General features: G+C 47.2%; 1 protein-coding gene across 1 annotated transcript in view; it reads left to right on the top strand.

Moving 5' to 3' along the window:
* DENND11 (DENN domain containing 11) overlaps positions 1-18,360 on the top strand; it is a 57,952-nt gene that overhangs the window by 31,011 nt on the left and 8,581 nt on the right. Inside the window, exons 4-6 of the mRNA XM_039234066.1 lie at positions 2,790-2,943; positions 16,832-16,970; positions 17,929-18,060. Coding sequence (XP_039089997.1) covers positions 2,790-2,943; positions 16,832-16,970; positions 17,929-18,060 — 425 coding nt within the window. The remainder of the gene's footprint in view (positions 1-2,789; positions 2,944-16,831; positions 16,971-17,928; positions 18,061-18,360) is intronic.

Raw genomic sequence — 18,360 nt, 5'->3', positions numbered from 1 at the left:
AAAGGATTATAGGCACCCACTCCTCATGGTCATTTATTGTTACATCACATGACTGCCTTCTTGTGTAAAGCTTAAAACAATAGGAACCCCCAAATTAGAGAGCCTCCATTCTGAGAGGAACTTACCTTAGTAATAGTTTTGTTTTATTCTTAATTTGAGAGAGCGAGCAGTGGAGGAGCAGAGAGGAAGAATCCTAAGCAGGCTTCAAGCTCAGCATGGAGCCCAGTGTGGGGCTCAATCCCACAACCCTGGGATCATGACCTGAGCCTAAATCAGGAGTCGGATGCTCAACAGACTGAGCCACAAGGCACCCCCGTGATATTTTTTTTAAATGTAGTTGATGTTGATTTTTTAAAATATTTTTTTGAGATGGAGGGAGGGGGAGGGGCAGAGAGAGAGAGGGAGACACAGAATCTGAAGCAGGCTCCAGGCGCCGAGCTGTCAGCATAGAGCCTGATGCGGGACTTGAACTCACGAACAGTGAGATCATGATGTTGGACACTTAACCAATTGAGCCACCCAGGCACCCCAGATGATGTTGATTTTTTTTTTCTTCTTAAAATGTGAATTTGCCTAAAGATCTCTTCCAGGGCTTGGCCTGAATTTGCCCCATTCACCCAGTGTTTTGAGCCCTCAGTGTGCTCCTAGCTAGACACTGCCAGGTTGCTGGGGAGGAAGGAGCCTAATGTTTGTGAGTGACTGAAATGTGGCGCAAGACATATGAGGCTCTCTTTCTACTTTATTTCATTTACCCTTCAAAATAATACCAATTTGCAATATTACCTCTCTTCAAAGGAGAGGGGGCAAAGAGAGCTTTTTTTTTTTTTTTTTTAATCATTCATTTTTGAGAGAGAGACAGAGTACAAGTGGGGGAGAGGCAGAGAGGGAGACACATAATCAGAACCAGGCTCCAGGCTCTGAGCTGTCAGCACAGAGCCCAGCATGAGGCTTGAACTCATCAACCACGAGGTTGTGACCTGAGCCGAAGTCAAATGCATAACCGACTGAGCCACCAGGTGCCCCAGACAGCACATTTTGAAAAGTGTAGTAACTTCCTGGAGATCACCCGTGCAGAGTGGCGGCTATTGCCTTGGCATTAGAAGCTGGAAGTCACTCTGGAGAAGAGACTGCCTGAGGGCACCTGGCTCGGGGTTGGACTAGGAAAGTCTTGACTCTGAGTGGTTTGTGTCCGAGCTTGGAGGAGGCCAACAACGACAGACTAGGGGGTGGGGGGTTCCCTGTATTAGTCATTATTGCTCTGGGGGCCAACCATAGTTTGTGTTCTGAGTCTCTCTCGCTGTAGTGCGATGGTAATTGTAGGGCACCAAGAAAACAAGACTAAAATGGCTTTACTGCCTTTTATTCCTTCCTATATTTGTTTCCTAAGGTGGTCATAGCAAAGGACCCAAATCCCGGGGATTTAGAACAACAGAAGTCCTCCCATAGCTCTGGAGGCCGGCAGCCTGAGGTCAGGATGTCTGCAGGGTCGATTCCTTCTGGGGCCGCGAGGGAGATTCTGTTCCGCACCTCTCTCCCAGCTTCTGATGGTTTGCTGGTGATCTTTGGTCTTCTGGGGTTCTAGATGCATCTCTCCCAACATCTGCCTTTATCTTCACATGGCATTCTCCTTGTGTGTGTCAGCCATGTCCAAATTTCCCTCTTTTAATAAGGTTAGCAGTGTTTGGATTGGGACCCACTCCAGTTACTTATTTCTTTTTCTTTTTTTTTTTTTTTTGATTTTTTTTTTAATGTTTTATTTATTTCTAGGAGAGAGAGAGAGAGAGAGAGACAGCGTGAGCAGGGGAGGGTCAGAGAGAGAGGGAGACACAGACTCTGAAACAGGCTCCAGGCTCTGAGCTGGCAGTCAGCACAGAGCCCGACGCGGGGCTCGAACCCACGAACCGCGAGATCATGACCTAAGTGAAAGTCAGACGCTTAACCGACTAAGCCGCCCAGGCGCCCCTCCGGTTACTTATTTCAACTTGACCTCAGTAAGGTCTTGTCTCCGCAGAGGGTCACATTCTTACATACTGGGAGTTAGGCTCCAGCTGATCAGTTTCTGGTGGGGTTGGAGGGGGACAGTTCAACCCTTGACACCACCCCCATCAAACGTAGCGCCACACAGAATCCACAGCCTTCCTGGGCTTGACTTGAAGGTGGATTCTCCATCGTCCAGATGGCCCAGGGCTTCAGTGAGGCTTTCTTGGTTTTGGGATCAGTTGACAGGGTTCCCCACAGCTCGTCTCTGTGGGCCCGAGCAGGGGCGGGGGGTGGGAAAATAAGAGATTCTGAGTTGTATGTTTGTTTTTATAATTTTATTCCTTGATGCAGAAAGTCTGAGGCTTGGCGGCATCCAATAATTGTTTTCCATTATTTGAGACGTTGAGGGGGAAGCTCCTCTGAGCCTTCTATAACGAAGCAAACAAGCATGGTTTCTCAACAGAGAGCTGCTGTAAGCAGGGGTATGTGGCCTTCCATGTGGCTTTCCACGCTGTCCCTTGGCTCAGCATTCCGTGGGAGGTGATACACCCTCTTCAGCACACCTTGCTCCAGAACAAGAAACACGAGTCACAGTCGACACTCTATCCGTGTCCCACGAGGAGGAGTGTGTCCCGTGGCGTCAGGGAGAATCCGACCCCACGTGTGAGCTTTTTCTAAGGATCCTGTAACCCCAGAGTGGGCATTCTAGGCAACCTCAAAATGAGGGTCTTTGCGATTTATCGCTTCGTCCCCAAGTGTTCTAGTTCTTGGGGCAGGGCTGTCCTCACTGTGTGCGTGTGTGTTTGCAGGCACCAGCTGGAGACGCCTGGACATTACTCTCATCTGGCCGCATTCTATGAGGACAAGAAAGGGGTGCTCCACGCCGGTCCGGGGAGAGGCGGCAGCCTGCCCCCTGTCTACTGGCTGCCTTCCATCCACCGATACATGTACCCGGAGATGAAGGTGAGGCTTGGCCCCACGCTCACAGGGCATACGCTCATGTCTGCTACGGTGGTTGTTGATTATTTTTTTAATTCATAAGGAATTTGTGTCTTGGGCTTATGCCCAAGATTTTGGGCATCAATGATTTTGATAGACTGGGTTTCCGACCTAAGCATTTGGGTTCTTTGAAAACAAATATGCTTTCCAGACATTTCTAAAACTGTGGTGCAAAGCCATATATGATGATAGGGCAGGCCAGTTGTGGTAGATTCCTAGCAGGGACGAGGTGGATTTGATTCTGTTGTTTGCTTTGGACATTTAAAGCCAGACATTGGAGTTGAAAAGGTTAGATGTGGTATTTCATAGTTACCATATTCTCCTTTTCTTTAAGATTTTGTTTTTGGGGCACCTGGGTGGCTTCGTCAGTTAAGCGTCTGACTTCGGCTCAGGTCATGATCCCACCGATTGTGGCTTCAGCCCTGGGCTCTGTGCTGATGTCTTAGAGCCTGGAACCTGCTTCAGATTCTGTGTCTCCCTTTCTCTCTTCCCCTCCCCTGCTTGCTCTCTGTCTCTCTGTCTCTCTCTCAAAAATAAATAAGCATTAAAAAAAGAAGATACTATTTTTAGTACTCTCTACACCCTCCATGGGGCTTGATCTTGAACCACAAGATCAAGAGTCGCATGCCTACCAGGTGAGCCAGCCAGGCGCCCCGTAGTTACTGTATTCTTGATATTACTTTATGACGCATTTTTTCTGAAGTACTTAGTTTGTGTACTAGAATAAGTTTGTTTACAGTTGACAAGTGTTAGGTGTTGGTAGGGTACAGAGATGACTATGAACATGAAGCTCTTCCTTCTCCCTCCCCTGTTGATGGTCATAAGATATTTCAGGGGAAACCTAGGGTTCCTGGTAGAGAAATTATGCCAGGGCTTTAAGGGAAAACTCTGGAAAGGTACCTTAGAAGAAGAGTTAGTCCCTGAAGTATTTGGCCAGGTGAGAAGTGAGGGAGGCTAATTTCAGACTGAGAGAAGGCTGGTGGGAGTCATGGTCAGTCACTTTCTCAGCCCCTCCTGTGAGGCAGACATTCTCCAGCTATTTATCTATACCTGTTGCAGCATATTTTATTTATTTCATTTCATTTTATTTTACTTTATTGTAATTTAATTTTAATGTTTATTTTTGAAAGAGACAGAATGTGAGCAGGCAGGGGGCAGAGAGAGAGAGACAGACAGACAAAGTATGAGCACGGGAGGGGCAGAGAGAGAGGGAGACGCAGAATCGGAAGCAGGCTTCAGGCTCTGAGCTGTCAGCACAGAGCCCGACGCGAGGCTTGAACCCACGGACTGTGAGATCATGACCTGAGCCCAAGTGAGACGCTTAACCAACTGAAGCACCCAGGCACCCCTGCAGCATATTTTAAAGTAAATGATTGTTTACTCTGTTTTTCAGATAAGCCAGCTGTGGTCTATAAAGGTCCAGGGACTTACCTAAGGCTTTACAGCTAGTAGGAGATAGAACCGGGACTTAAACACTGGGGCCAAAGCCAGCTGGCCCCTTAGCCGCCACCTTTGTGGAAAGGTAGGCGTGAGAAGGCACAGGCAGGTTCATGGCACATGAGCAGGCCACAGGTGTGCCTCAGAGATGCGTGGGTTCGGCTCCAGACCACTGCAGGAAAGCAAAAATTGCAGTAAAGTGAGTCCAGTGAAGTCTCTGCTTTCTCCGTGCATTCAGAAGTTACGTCTATACTGTGCTGTGGTTTACTAAGTGTGTAGTAGCACCGTGCCTAAGCAAACAACGTACATACCTTAATTACACCGTGCTTTGTTGCTAAAAAATGCTTACCATCATCTGTGCTTACAATGAGTCATAATCACTGACCGCAGGTGTCCGTAACAAAAATAATACTAATGAAAAATTTGAAATATTGTAAGAATTACTAAAATGTGACACACAGACGTGACATGAGCAAATGCCATTGGAAAATGGCACCCATAGGCTGGCTCGAGGCAAGGCTTTGCGTTTTATGAAAAACGCAGTCTGCAAAACCTGATAAAGTGAAGTGCAATAAAACGAGGTCTGCCTGTAGCTTGACTGGGATGGAATTCCTATGTCAGCTGACCAGGAGGGAAAAGATTGGGAAAGCAGGTTGGAGTCAAATTATATAGAGAACCTTAAATACTGTACCATGGAATGTGAACCCTAATAAGTACCAGTTGGGGTCTCATCAGGAAAACACAAACTATGTTAGATATTCCAGGCTACTTCAGTATAGGGAATCAGTAATCTAGGCACTGAAACCCCAAAGGAGCAAAAAGGGAACAAAGTAACATAGATACTTGATTGGTTACCCATTTGTGCATTACAAACTTCCCCCAAATTCATGGTTTAAAATAGTACCAATTTCTTATCTCTCAGTGTCTGTGAACTAGGAATTCCGGCATGTTTTGGCTGGGTCCTCTGCTTCACGGTCTCCCATGACACTACAGTCAAGGTATCGGCCAGGGTTGGGGGCTTGTCCGAAGGCTTGACTGGGGCAGTAGCTGTTGGAGGATTGGTTTCCTTGAAGGCTGATGGACTAAGGCTCTCAGTACCTCCTCCTCTTTGTTGTCCTCAGTCCGTAGGGAGGTGGGTGTCTCCAGCATGGTGGCTCGCTTCATCGAAGTCAGCAAGTGAAAACATCTGCTGGCAAAATGGAAATCAAAACCCTTTGTAACCTAGCTGTAGAAGTGACAGCCCCGCAACGGCGCCATATTCTGTTGGTCAAAGCAAGTTACTCAGGAGGAAGAGGGGATTACATACGGCTGTAAACACCACGCGGTGGGGATCACTGAGGGCCCTCTTGCGGCTTCCTGCCACACCTTCCCAGGCCTGGGGTAACTGAAGGAGAGGCGACATTATCAAAACTGTGGGAGCTTGCGGAGGAGTCCTACACCCCTGTGCTCAGGTGTCCTAGGCGCTGTGCACCTGCTGATGCCCGACTGTCTGGGGGCTCTGGCTCAGCTGAGCTGGGGCTGCTGGGAGAAGCTGGAGATTAGAATCAGAAGCGTCCCCTGCTGCTGGCACAGCACCAGCATGAGTGAGAAACCGGAGAGAGCTTTTTCTCCCTTCCTTCTGCCTTCCAGTCCCCAGTCATTGCCTCCCGTGGGAGGAACGTAACTGGAAGCCAGGTGCCGTGGGAGTCTGGAGAACATAGGTTACGGATTTCCCCCCATCCCCCCCCCCCCATGACATGCCCTGAGAGGCAATAATTAAGAAATGGTCAGCGGGTCATTCGGGCGATTCTGGGTCTGTATGGACTGAACCTGCTCTTTCTCTCACCACGCCAGACTCTGCCCCAGCTTTTCCTCCTGAGTCAGGTTGCTGCTGGGCTATCTCAAACCCACAGTGAGGTGACCAGCATCTGACCCGGATGTCCCCAGATTCCTCTCCCCAAGAGGCCACGAAGGAGGGACAGAGGGAGAGAAAGTAGAAATCGCCATCTGCTTTTGCTGTACTGAGGGCTGCTGCTCATTGCATACATGTCAAGCTCTAGTTGACATGTGATGCGGGAAGAAAGGCACTTGGATAGGTTGCAGATGGAAATGTGAATGGTCATCGTTTTAAAAAACAGTTTGTTAGTGCATATTGAAAATACAAGTACCTGTGCTTTAGCAGTCCCACCCCTTAGGATCTGCCCTATATTTGTAAACCACCAGAATATAACAATGTCTGTATAAAAATGTTTAAGTCAGCATCATGCAGAGCGGTGGAAAATTAGAATGCCCCATATATTATACACCCATTATAGATAATGAATTAGAGCATGCAGGTTGACGTGCAAGGTTTACCAGGAAGTGTTTTCGTGTGAGAATAGCAAAGTACAGTCTATGAGATGATAATATGCTTTTGTAAAATAATCACAGCCTCAGGTGCAAAGATGGGTATATAACATACACGCATATATAAACATAAGACCATCTTTGGGTATATAGACTAGGTTATTAATATATACATATTACCTGGTGGTGAGGTATGGAGGGACAGGGCTTATACGTGTAAAACAGGAAAGGACCAGGGAAGAAATGGCAGCACTGAAACAGTAATATATATGATAGGATTCCACTGGTCGTTTATGGAACATCGCAAGTATGCACATAGAAAGAAATTTCTCTGTAAACGGTCTATTGAAACATATTTTGTCACTACAGGTTAAAAGAACACCATACATATATGGTTCAGTAACACCGTACACATATGGTTCAGTGAATTTTTACAGAGCGAACACACCTATGAAGAATATTTATTTATTTTGCTGCACATCAGTGTGAATGTATTTATTTTTTTTCTTCCTTAGTTTGTTGTCAAGTTGGTTTTCATCTAACACCCAATGCTTATCCCCACAAGTGCCCTCCTCCATGCCCATCACCCCCTTCCCCTCTCCCCCACCCCCATCAGCCCTCAGTTTGTTCTCAGCATTCAAGACTTTCTCATGGTTTGCCTCCCTTCCTCTCCCTAACTATTTTCCCCCTTCTTCTCCCCCATGGTCTTCCGTTCCCTGTCCCCTATACGTGCAAATATATGGTATCTGTCCTTCTCTGCCTGACTTATTTTACTCACCATAACACCCTCAAGTCCCATCCATGTTGCTACAAGTGACCATATTTCATACTTTCTCATTGCCATGTAGTATTCCATTGTATATATAAACCACATCTTCTTTTTTTTTTTTTTTTTTCACTGAATCAACACAGTTTATTACTGAACTGCACTTTCACCTTCACACAGACTATTTCAAAGAGCTGGAACAAGTGTGGGGTGTAAACCACATCTTCTTGATCCATTCATCAGTTGATGGACACTTAGGCTTTTTCCATATTTTGGCAATTGTTGAGAGTGCTGCTATGAACATTGTGGTACATGTGCCCCTATGCATCAGCACTTCTGTATCCCTCGGGTAAATTCCTAGCAGTGCTACTGCTGGGTCATAGGGGAGTTCTATTGTTAATTTTTTGAGGAACCTCCACACTGTTTTCCAGAGGGGCTGCACCAGTTTACATTCCCACCAACAGTGTAGGAAGGTGCCTGTTTCTCCACATCCTCGCCAGCATCCAGAGTCTCCTGATTTGTTCATTGTAGCCACTCTGACCAGCATGAGGTGGTATTTCAATGTGGTTTTACTTTGTATTTCCCTGATGAGGAGGGATGCTGAGCATCATTTCATGTGTCTGTTGGCCATCTGGATGTCCTCTTTGGAGAAGTGTCTGTTCATGTCTTCTGCCCATTTCTTCACTGGATTATTTGTTTTTCGGGTGTGGAGTTTGGTGACTGCCTTATAGATTTTGGATATTAGCCCTTTATCTGATAATGTCATTTGCAACTATCTTTTCCCATTCCGTCAGTCGCCTATTAGTTTTATGGATTGTTTCCTTTGCCGTGCAGAAGCTTTTAATCTTGGTGAGGTCCCAATAGTCATTTTTGCTCTTGATTCCCTTGCCTTTGGGGATGTGTCCAGTAAGAAATTGCTGTGGTGGAGGTCAAGGAGGTTGTTTCCTGCTTTCTCCTCTAGGGTTTTGATGGTTTCCTGTCTCACATTCAAGTGCTTTATCCATTTTGAGTTTATTTTTGTGTACGGTGTGAGAAAATGATCTAGTTTCATTCTTCTGCGTGTTGCTGTCCGGTTCTCCCAGCACCATCTGTTAAAGAGGCTGTCTTTTTTCCACTGGATACTCTTTCCTGCTTTGTCAAAGATTAGTGGGCCATACATCTGTGGGTCCAATTCTGAGGTCTCTAGTCTATTCCATTGGTCTATGTGTCTGTTTTTGTGCCAGTACCATACTGTCTTGATGATGACGGCTTTGTAGTAGAGGCTAAAGTCTGGGATGGTGATGCCCACCTGTTTTTGGTTTTCTTTTTCAATATTACTTTGGCTATTGGGGGTCTTTTGTGGTTCCATACAAATTTTAGGATAGTTCTAGTTTTGAGAAGAATGCTGGTGCAATTTTGATTGGGATTGCATTGAATGTATAGATTGCTTTGGGTAGTATTGACATTTTAACAATGTTTATTCTTCCGATCCATGAGCATGGAATATTTTTCCATTTCTTTGTCTTTTCTTCAATTTCCTTCATAAGTTTTCTATAGTTTTCATCACACAGATCTCCTAGATCTTTGGTTAGGTTTATTCCTAGGTATTTTATGGGTTTTTCGGTGCAATTGTGAATGGGATCAGTTTCTTGATTTCTCTTTCTGTTGCTTCATTGTTGGTGTATAAAAATGCAACCGATTTCTGTATGTTGATTTTGTATGCTGCAACTTTGCTGAATTCATGGATCAGTTCTGTAGGCTTCTGGTAGAGTCTGTTGGGTTTTCTATGTAGAATATCATGTCGTCTGCGAAAAGTGAAAGTTTGACTTCCTCCTTGCCACTTCTGATGCCTTTGATTTCCTTTTGTTGTCTGATGGCTGATGCTAGGACTTCCAGCACTATGTTAAACAACAGTGGTGAGAGTGGACTTCCCTGTCGTGTTCCTGATCTCAGGGGGAAAGCTCTCAGTTTTTCCACATTGAGGATGATGTTAGCTGAGGGCTTCTCATAGATGGCTTTTAGGATGTTTAGGTAAGTTCCTTCTATCCCGACTTACTCGAGGGTCTTTATTAAGAAGGGATTCTGTATTTTGTCAAATGCTTTTTCTGCATCTATCAACAGGATCATATGGTTTTTATCTTTTCTTTTATTAATGTGATGTATCACATTGATTGATTTGTGAATATTGAACCAGTCCTGTAACCCAGGAATGAATCCCACTTGATGATGGCGGATAATTCTTTTTATGTGCTGTTGAATTTGATTTGCAAGTATCTTGTTGAGGATTTTTGCATTTGTGTTCATCAAGGATCTTGGCCTGTAGATCTCTCCTTTTTTTTTTTTTTTTTTTTTGCTGGGTCTCTGTCTGGCTTGGGAATCAAAGTGATGCTGGCTTCGTAAAATGAGTCCGGAAGTTTTCCTTCGATTTCTATTTTTTGGAATAGCTTGAGAAGATTGGGTATTAATTCTGTTTTAAATGTATGGTAGAATTTCCAGGGAAGCCATCTGGCCCAGGGCTCTTATTTGTTGGGAGATTTTTGATAACTGATTCAATTTCTTCACTAGTTATGGGTCTGTTCAGATTTTCTATTTCATCCCGTGTGAATTTTGGTAGTGAGTGTGTGTTTAGGAATTTGTCCTTTTCTTCTAAGTTGTCCAGTTTGTTGGCATATAATTTTTCATAGTATTCCCTGATGATTGCTTGTATTTCTGAGGGTTGTTTGTAATAAGTCCATTTTCATTCATGATTTTGTCTATTTGAGTGCTCTCTCTTTTCTTTTTGAGAAGCCTGGCTAGAGGTTTATCAATTTTGTTTATTTTTTCAAAAAACCAACTCTTGGTTTCATTGATCTGTGCAACTGTTTTTCTGGTTTCTGTATTGTTTATGCCCTGATTTTTATTATTTCTCTTTTCCTACTGGGTTTGGGGTGCTCTTGTTGCTCTCCTTCTAGTTCCTTTAGGTGCACTGTTAGATTATGTACTTGCGCTTTTTCTAATTTCTTGAAATAGGCTTGGGGTGCAGTGTACTTCCCTCTTAGGACTGACTTTCCCACGTCTCATAGAGTTTGGATTGTTGTATTTTCATTTTCATTTGTTTCCATATATTTTTAAGTTCCTTCTCTAGTTGCCTGATTGACCCATTCATTCTTTAACCTCCATGTTTTTGGAGGTTTTCCAGACTTCTTCTTGTGATTGGTTTCAAGTTTCATAGCATTATGATCTGAAAGTGTGCATGGTATGATCTCAATTCTTTTATATTTTTTGAGTGCTGCTTTATGTCCCATTATGTGATCTATCTTGGTGAATGTGCTATTTGCACTTGAGAAGAAAGTGAATTCCATGGCCTCAGGATGTAGAGTTCTACATATATCTGTCATACCCCTCTGGTCCAATGTGTCATTCAGGTCCATTGTTTCTTTAGTGATTTTCTGTCTAGTTGATCTGTCCATTGCTGTAAGTGGAGTATTAAAGTCCCCTGCTATTAGCACATTCTTATCCATAAGATTGTTTCTGTTTGTCATTAATTGCTTTGTGTATTTCAGTGCTTCCATATTCGGTGCATAGACATTTATAATTGTTAGCGCTTTCTGATGGATAGACCCTGTAATTATTATATAATGCCCTTCCTCTTCCCTTGTTACTACCTTTAAAGTCCAGCTTGTCTGACATAAGTATGGCTACTCCAGCTTTCTTTTGACTTCCAGCAGCATGATATATATTTCTCCATCCCCTTACTTTCAATTTGAAGGTGTCCTCAGGTCTAAAATGTGTTTCTTATGGACAGCAAATAGATGGATTTTGGTTTTTTTATCCATTCTGCTACCCTATGTCTTTTGATTGGGGCATTTAGCCCATTTACATTGTGTTATTATTGAAAAATATGGGTTTAGAGTCATTGTGTCCTTTGTAGGATTCATGCTTGTGGTGGTATCTCTGGTACCTTGTGATCCTTGCAACATTTCCCTCAAAGATCCCTCTCAGGATTTCATGGAGGGCTGGTTTAGTGGTGATGAATTCTTTCAATTTTTGTTTATTTGGAAAGACTTTTATCTCTCCTATTCTGAATGACAGGCTTGCTGGATAGAGGATTTTTGGCTGCATATTTTTTCTGTTCATCACATTGAATATTTCCTGCCATTCCTTTCTGGCCTGCCAAGTTTCAGTAGGTAGGTTGTCACCACTCTGATAGGTTTCCCTTTGTATGTTAGGGCCCTTTTCTCCCTAGCTGCTTTCAAAATTCTCTGTCCTTATGTTTTGCTAGTTTCACTATGATATGTTGTGCAGAAGATCGATTCAAATAATGTCTGAGGGAAGTTCTCTGTGCCTCTTGGATTTCAGTGTCTGTTTCCATCCCCATATCGGGGAAATTCTCTGCTATAATTTTGTTTAAGGTCTCCTTCAGCACCTTTCCCTCTCTCTTCCTCTTCTGGAGTTCCTTTGATACGGATATTGTTCTGCTTGCTTGATTGTATCGCTCAGCTCTTGAACTCTCCTTTTGTGTTCCTGGATCAGTTTCTCTCTTTCTCAGCTTCCTCTTTTTCTATAATTGTGTCTTCTAATTCACCTATTATCCTTTCTGCCTCTTCAATCTGTGCATTGGTTGCCTCCATTTTATTATGCATCTCATTTATACCATTTTTAAATTCATCACAACTATTTTTAAGCTACGTAGTCTTTGTAGCAATAGTTTCTCTGATATCTTCCACGCCTTTTTCAAGCGCAGGGATTAATTTTATGACTATTGTTCTAAATTCTTGTTCAGTTATGTTGCTTATATCTGTTTTGAGCAGTTCTTTAGCTATCATTTCTTCCTGGAATTCCTTTAGAGGAGAGCTCTTTTGTTTCGTCATTTTGGTTAGCTTTCTATCTCTTGTTAGTTTTAAAAGCTTGTTATGCACTCTGCACCTCCGAGTATTGCTGTATTACAGAAGGTTCTTTGACTCTTTAGGGCCTGTCCGTTCAGGAAGTGTTCTTTGGATGGTGTATCTTGGTCTCTCTTGTTGAGGCGTTGGTTATTTTATTTCCCTACTTATAGTGGTATTTGGGACTCTCCACCGTATGTACTTTGGCTTGTTTCTTGAGGTAGCCCTGGAAAACAGACAGACACGCAGGGTACAAAAGCACACAAATGCACAGACAAATCCAACAAACATGCAAACCGAGATGGAAAAAGAAAAAAGGAAGGGACAAAAAGAGGAAGGAGGGAAGACAAATAATAAAAACAAAAATAAATAAAAAAGAAAGAGGAAAAGAAAAAACCCAAAAGAAAAGGACAGTCTAAAAGCATAAAACCAGAATTCCCAGCTACAAATAAAAATCGGGTGTATGCAGTGCTGACGGAAGAACATATACAAAGAAATGACAGGGTGAGGAGGAAGTGATATTGGAAATGAAATGACCAGGCAGGAGACTAAGAGGCTTAATTCAGAGAGAGAAAGAGGAGAATATGGTTAGAGGCGAGGAGAAAGAAGTGAAGAGAATGTGACTCAGAGAAACTATATAGTCTGATTGCTCCAGAGAGAGAGAGAAAAAGCAGTGGAGGTGTAGAATATACATCTAGAGAAAGGATTAAATGTGACTGTTTAAGCAAACCAGTGACCAGAGTGCCCAGTCCGGCAGAGGGGAGGGAGATGAATGAGTCAAGGGAAAAAATATATCTGAATAGAAAGAATTGATCTAGAATTAATCAGGGCAGTGAATCCATGTTGGTCTCGCCCCGGTTTAAAAAAAAAAAAAAAAGGCAGGTCTCTAGCGGGGATGGGCATGGTTTGGTGTAGGCAGGTCTTAGCCTCCAGTGCGACTGGGGAGCCGCTCCCTGAGGTCCTGCCTTGGTGGTTGTGCGGAGAAAAATGGCGGTGCCCCAGTCCCTTCTAGAACCAAGTGTTGCAACTCAACTCTTTTGGGTCAGATATCCCTATGCGCGGCGTAGCCAAGGTGGGCAGTGCTCTGTGTCCCAAGCCCCGCCTCATTTCCAGATCTTAGTCTGTGCACCCCATTGATATCACCCGAAATATAAACCCGCAGGCCGAGTCCCTCCGAGCCATTTCAAGCCTCTTCCCCTCCCCACTGGGAAGCCAGAAGCACAGCAGCACGGCCTCAGGCGCCGCCGTGTCCCCTCCAGGTCGAGCTGGCGAGCAAGCAGCAGTTTCTCCAGGGGACGCCTGGGTCCAGCGCGTCCTGCTCAGGGTCAGCTGGACAGCAGGAAACTGGGTCCCTCTGTGTCCCAGCTGAGGTTTTCCCCTTCTCCAGTGACACAGACAGTGTCTTGAGCAGTTTCAGCCGCCCTTTCTTCTCCCCTAGACTCACAGTGGCTGCTGGTGAAGGGGGCTCCCTCCCCTCCCTCTGTGACTCCGGTCCCAGCCCGATTTTATCTTCCCCAGTTCGCACTCACGCTATAAGGTTTTCTCAGCCGGACTCTGTCTCCTTTTCCTCCTAAACTCCAGGGTTCTGTAAGGGCTCCTGTGGCTTCAGGCCTTCTCCTGTGAGATACGGGGGCGAGTGAAATGTACGGAGCTCCCCGCTTCTCCGCCATCTTGCCTCCCTCCAAGAAAATTTAAAGTCAGGGTCAGAGTCAAAACTAACTGCCAAGGAAGGCAGGCAGGCCCGGGGCCTCTCGGATGCTGGTAGAGGCCCCTCCTTGGGAGGGGGCAGGTGGGAGAGAGAGAAGGGACTGACCCCAGGAGCGGACGGAGTCCCTGGGCAGGGGGGATGGGGAGGCGAGGGACAGGGGAGCCAGCCACGGCTGGGGAGTGCAGAGTCTGCAGTGCCTGCTGCGGAGGCTTGGAGGGAGACCATGAAGGCAGGGGCTGCACGGCTCAGGGAAAGAGTTCCCTGGAAAAGCTGCAGCAGAACAAGGCCCAGAAGGGGGCAGTGGATTCAGATGAAAGCAGAAACGTCTGTTGTGTTGGGTGGTCGGACAGGGTCAGGTCGAGAGGTGCGTGCATTTTCTGCCGCGGCCTCTAGAAGAGGGCGGCACGGCTCTTCCTCATCGTGGCCACTTCCCGCATCGCCCTGGCACAGCCCAGGCCCAGCGCCTCAGCTGCTGGCCGTCGTCTGCTATCTCCGGGCCTGTGCACGCACTGGTCCCTCTACCGGTAACACAGTCCCTTCAGTTATCCTTCGTGTCAAAGATGAGACACGCTGCCTCCAGGAAGTCTTCCCTGTCTCTCTGAGAATCCGTCGGGCATCTCCTGTGTGCCCCCACAGCCCCTGCCCCCCCCCCCCCCATCACAGCTCTCAGGCTGGGATTTGATCGCATGAGTTGATCGCGTGGGCACCTGCTTCTCCCACTAGTTTCTACATCTGGGGGCGGGGGCTGGGCCTTCTGTTCATTGTTGGACTGAGACTGCTTAGCACAGTGATTGGTGCAAAGTATGTGAGAACTATTTCTTGTGTGTGCCTGTCCGTGCGTTCATGAATGGTTGAATAAATAAGATCAGAATTAAGGATTGGTCATTTACTCTGGGAGCCTGGGGCCCAGGACACATTTGGACAAAACACTGGCAGGTCTCCCTGCTGTAAAAGAAGGCACTTGAAGCTTGAGGATCACCAGAGGGGAGGCTAGGAGGGACCTGAAAAGCCCTAGGCTCCCCTTCCTGTATAAGTTGCCTTTGTTTGTTTCTTATTTAAATTCAAGTTAGTTAACATACAGTGTAGTATTGGCTTCAGGACTAGAACTCAGTGATTCATCACTTGCATATAATACCCAGTGCTCATCAGATCAAGTGCCCTCCTTAATGCCCCTCCCCTATCTAGTCCATCCCCCCTATTCACCTCTCCTCCAGCCACCCTGTTCGTTCTCTGTATTTAAGGGTCTCTTATGGTTTGCCTCCCTCTCTGTTGTCTTATTTTTGCTTCCCTTCCCCTATGTTCATTTGCTTTGTTTCTTAAATTCCATGTACGAGTGAAAGCATACGGTATCTGTCTTTGTCTGACTTATTTCACTTAGCATAATACACTCTAGGCCCATCCATATTGTTGTAAATGGCAAGATTTCATTCTTTTTGATTGTGGAGTAGTATTCCATTTGTGTGTGTGTGTGTGTGTGTGTATAGATATAGGATATATATGCATACATACATACACATCTTTATCCTTTCATCAGTGGATGGACATTTGGGCTCTTTCCATAGTTTAGCTATTGTTGATCGTGCTGCTATAAACATTGGGGTACATGTGCCCCTTTGAATGAGCATTTTGGGATCCTTTGGATAAATACCTAGTAGTGCAATTGCCGGGTCGTTACCTTTGGACTTTTGTGAAATATTGTGATTGGAGGGACCTGGCCAGACGTGATGGCTCAGCGCCTCTCCCCCTGGAGGTCTGGGACAGGGGTAGGCACAGGGGCAGGACAGCCTCAGCGGAGGGCAGCTTTTCTGCCCACTTGGGGCAAGTGAAAGGCAGTGGTACTGGGGGCCGCTGCTGCCCGGGAAAGGGAGGCTCCGGTGTCAGCATGTCTCAAGGTCTACTCCTCCTTGGTGTGGGTACCACTTGTCAGAAGTGCTCTCGCCGGCGCCCCCCAGTGGGTGGTGAGTGGTATTGCTTCTGACACTTGTGACGCTGGGCATCCTTACATCAGCTCCTGCGCATTTCATGTTTTCTCTCTCAGATGATCCTGGAGAGCCATGTGCGGAATGGGATGGTCTCCTGGTTTCACAGATAAGGAAAGCGATCCAGAAAGGTTGGCTATGGCAGAGCCGGCATTGGAATTCAGCTTTCCTGGGGTCAGAGCCCCTGGGGCATTCCTGGCTCAGCCTCCTAGAAGCAGCCTGCACGGGCCCACCGGCTTCTTGCACTTAGCGAGAAGGAAGAGGCGGGGCCCGACGTGCAGTGGTTGTCGGGCCAGGGGGGCCGTGGGGTCCTCCTACCCGTAACCTGTGGAGACCCCTCGGGTCCCCGAGTACTCGGGGGAGCTGATATGAGACTGCTACCTCGTCACTGTTCTCCTTCCAGGGCTCAGTCACGTTTTTGAGTTGGGTGTTCTCATGAGGTGTACTGTCACTTCAGAGGCGTCTCTGACTCTTCAAAAGTTAGGTTCAGCCTTGTTTCCTCTGTGCCTCCCTCTCCTGAGTACTTAAGGGTCCCTAAATTCAGCTCTCATTGTATCAGGGGAGCTGTTGCAGTATCGAAACTCAGCGTCAAGGTGAGACTTTAAAGTGAAAAACACCATTTTGTGTGGAAGTAACCATCCCTTAATGCATCTGTTGGTTGTCCTTTGTGGTCTGTGGTGCTGGGGGGGGGATGCAGGGAGCAAGGGCAGAGTGGGGGGTGGTCAGCACATGCCTGCACTGAATATTTTTCACATTTTTAACAAGCCATTCCTTCTCCTCCCCTTTATTTTTTCAGATCACTCACCCAGCCGGCTGCATGTCTCAGTTTATCAAGTTCTTTGGAGAACAGATCCTTATCCTTTGGAAATTTGCCTTACTTCGAAAGCGCATTTTGATATTTTCTCCGCCTCCTGTGGGTGTTGTATGTTATAGAGGTAACTAGAAGCCAGAGTTGTGTGTTCTTTCTTGAGTTTCTCAGAGCAGAAACTGCTCAGGTCTTTGCCTTGTTGGCCAAGTTCAGAAGAGTCACGGCTGTCCCAAGAGGGCGCCAGGTTTTCAGCCTGGGAATGCCAGGGCTGGACTTGCGTTCTAGAATGTGGGCTCTGGCGGCCGTGCAGAAGGTGGTTTGGGGGGCGCCTCCGTGGTCTAGTGAGGGACATAGGTGGTGAGAGGAGATGGGGATTCTCGCACATTAAAGAGGACAACTTGGCAGAAGTTGGTGTGATTAGGTTGGAAGGTTCTGATGTGTGTGAGGTGATGGAGGAAGGGTCCATGATGACAAAGATGTGGGGCCACCAGCTGAGGGTCCGGGAGGAGTATGGGGTGGAGTGATAGCGGTGGCTTTGGATACGGTGCGTGTCTGCTGTCCGTGAGGCCTCCGTGAGGTGGACACCAGGCGCTGGGGGACAGTGAGGCTGGCGAGTCAAGTGCCGGTGGCCACGGGTCGGACGGCGTCACTCGGGGAGAGTGCGAGTGGGGGAGGTGATGCGGGCACAGGAGGTGAAGCAGTAAAGGTGGAGGACGGGAGACTGAGGTGGGGCCGTGGGAAGCAGGGAGGGAGCCGGGAGAAACGGGGGTTCCCACAGGCAGGAGTTTGGAGAGAGGGCAAGGTCAACAGTGCCAGATCCCAAGCGGGGGCTGTGAGCGGCAGACTGGAAGCTGGAAGGGGTCAGGCGTTGTTGGCGTGACTTGAGTTCAGGATCCACCGTGGGGCCCGAAAGGCTTGTGGCCCCGCCCACCCCTCAGCATGCCGGAGCCCCGTGTGACTCAGGTGCCAGGACAGCACAGAGCAGAGCCCTCCACAGCGACCTCAGGGGCTGACTGCTCAGAGGCCGCGGCCGCGGGCTTGGGGGGAGGAGGGCCACCCTCCCCTCTCCCTCTCCTGTCCCACAGTGTACTGCTGCTGCTGCCTGGCCAACGTCTCCCTGCCTGGCATTGGGGGCACCATTCCCGAGTCCAAGCCTTTCTTCTATGTGAACGTGGCTGACATCGAGAGCCTGGAGGTAGAGGTGTCCTATGTGGCCTGTGAGTATGGGGCCCTCCCTGCAACCCGCCCGCACGCCCTTACCCCGGGTCCCTGTGAGTACGGGGGGCCCTCCCTGCACCCCGCACGCCCTTGCCCGGGGTCCCTGCGTGTACGGGGCCCCTCCCTGCACCCCCCACGCCCTTGCCCCGGGTCCCTGTGAGTATGGGAGCCTCCCTGCACCCCGTCCGCACACCCTTACCCCGGGTCCCTGTGAGTACAGGGCCCTCCCTGCACCCCACCCGCACGCCCTTACCCTGGGTCCCTGTGAGTATGGGGGGCCTCCCTGCACCCCGCCTGCA

This window comes from Hyaena hyaena, unplaced genomic scaffold, assembly GCF_003009895.1.
Source record: "Hyaena hyaena isolate Hyena2069 unplaced genomic scaffold, ASM300989v1 scaffold_82, whole genome shotgun sequence".
Lineage (NCBI taxonomy): Eukaryota > Metazoa > Chordata > Mammalia > Carnivora > Hyaenidae > Hyaena > Hyaena hyaena.
Note: the sequence above shows the minus strand (reverse complement) of the source record. Positions and strands in the feature narration are given on the sequence as shown.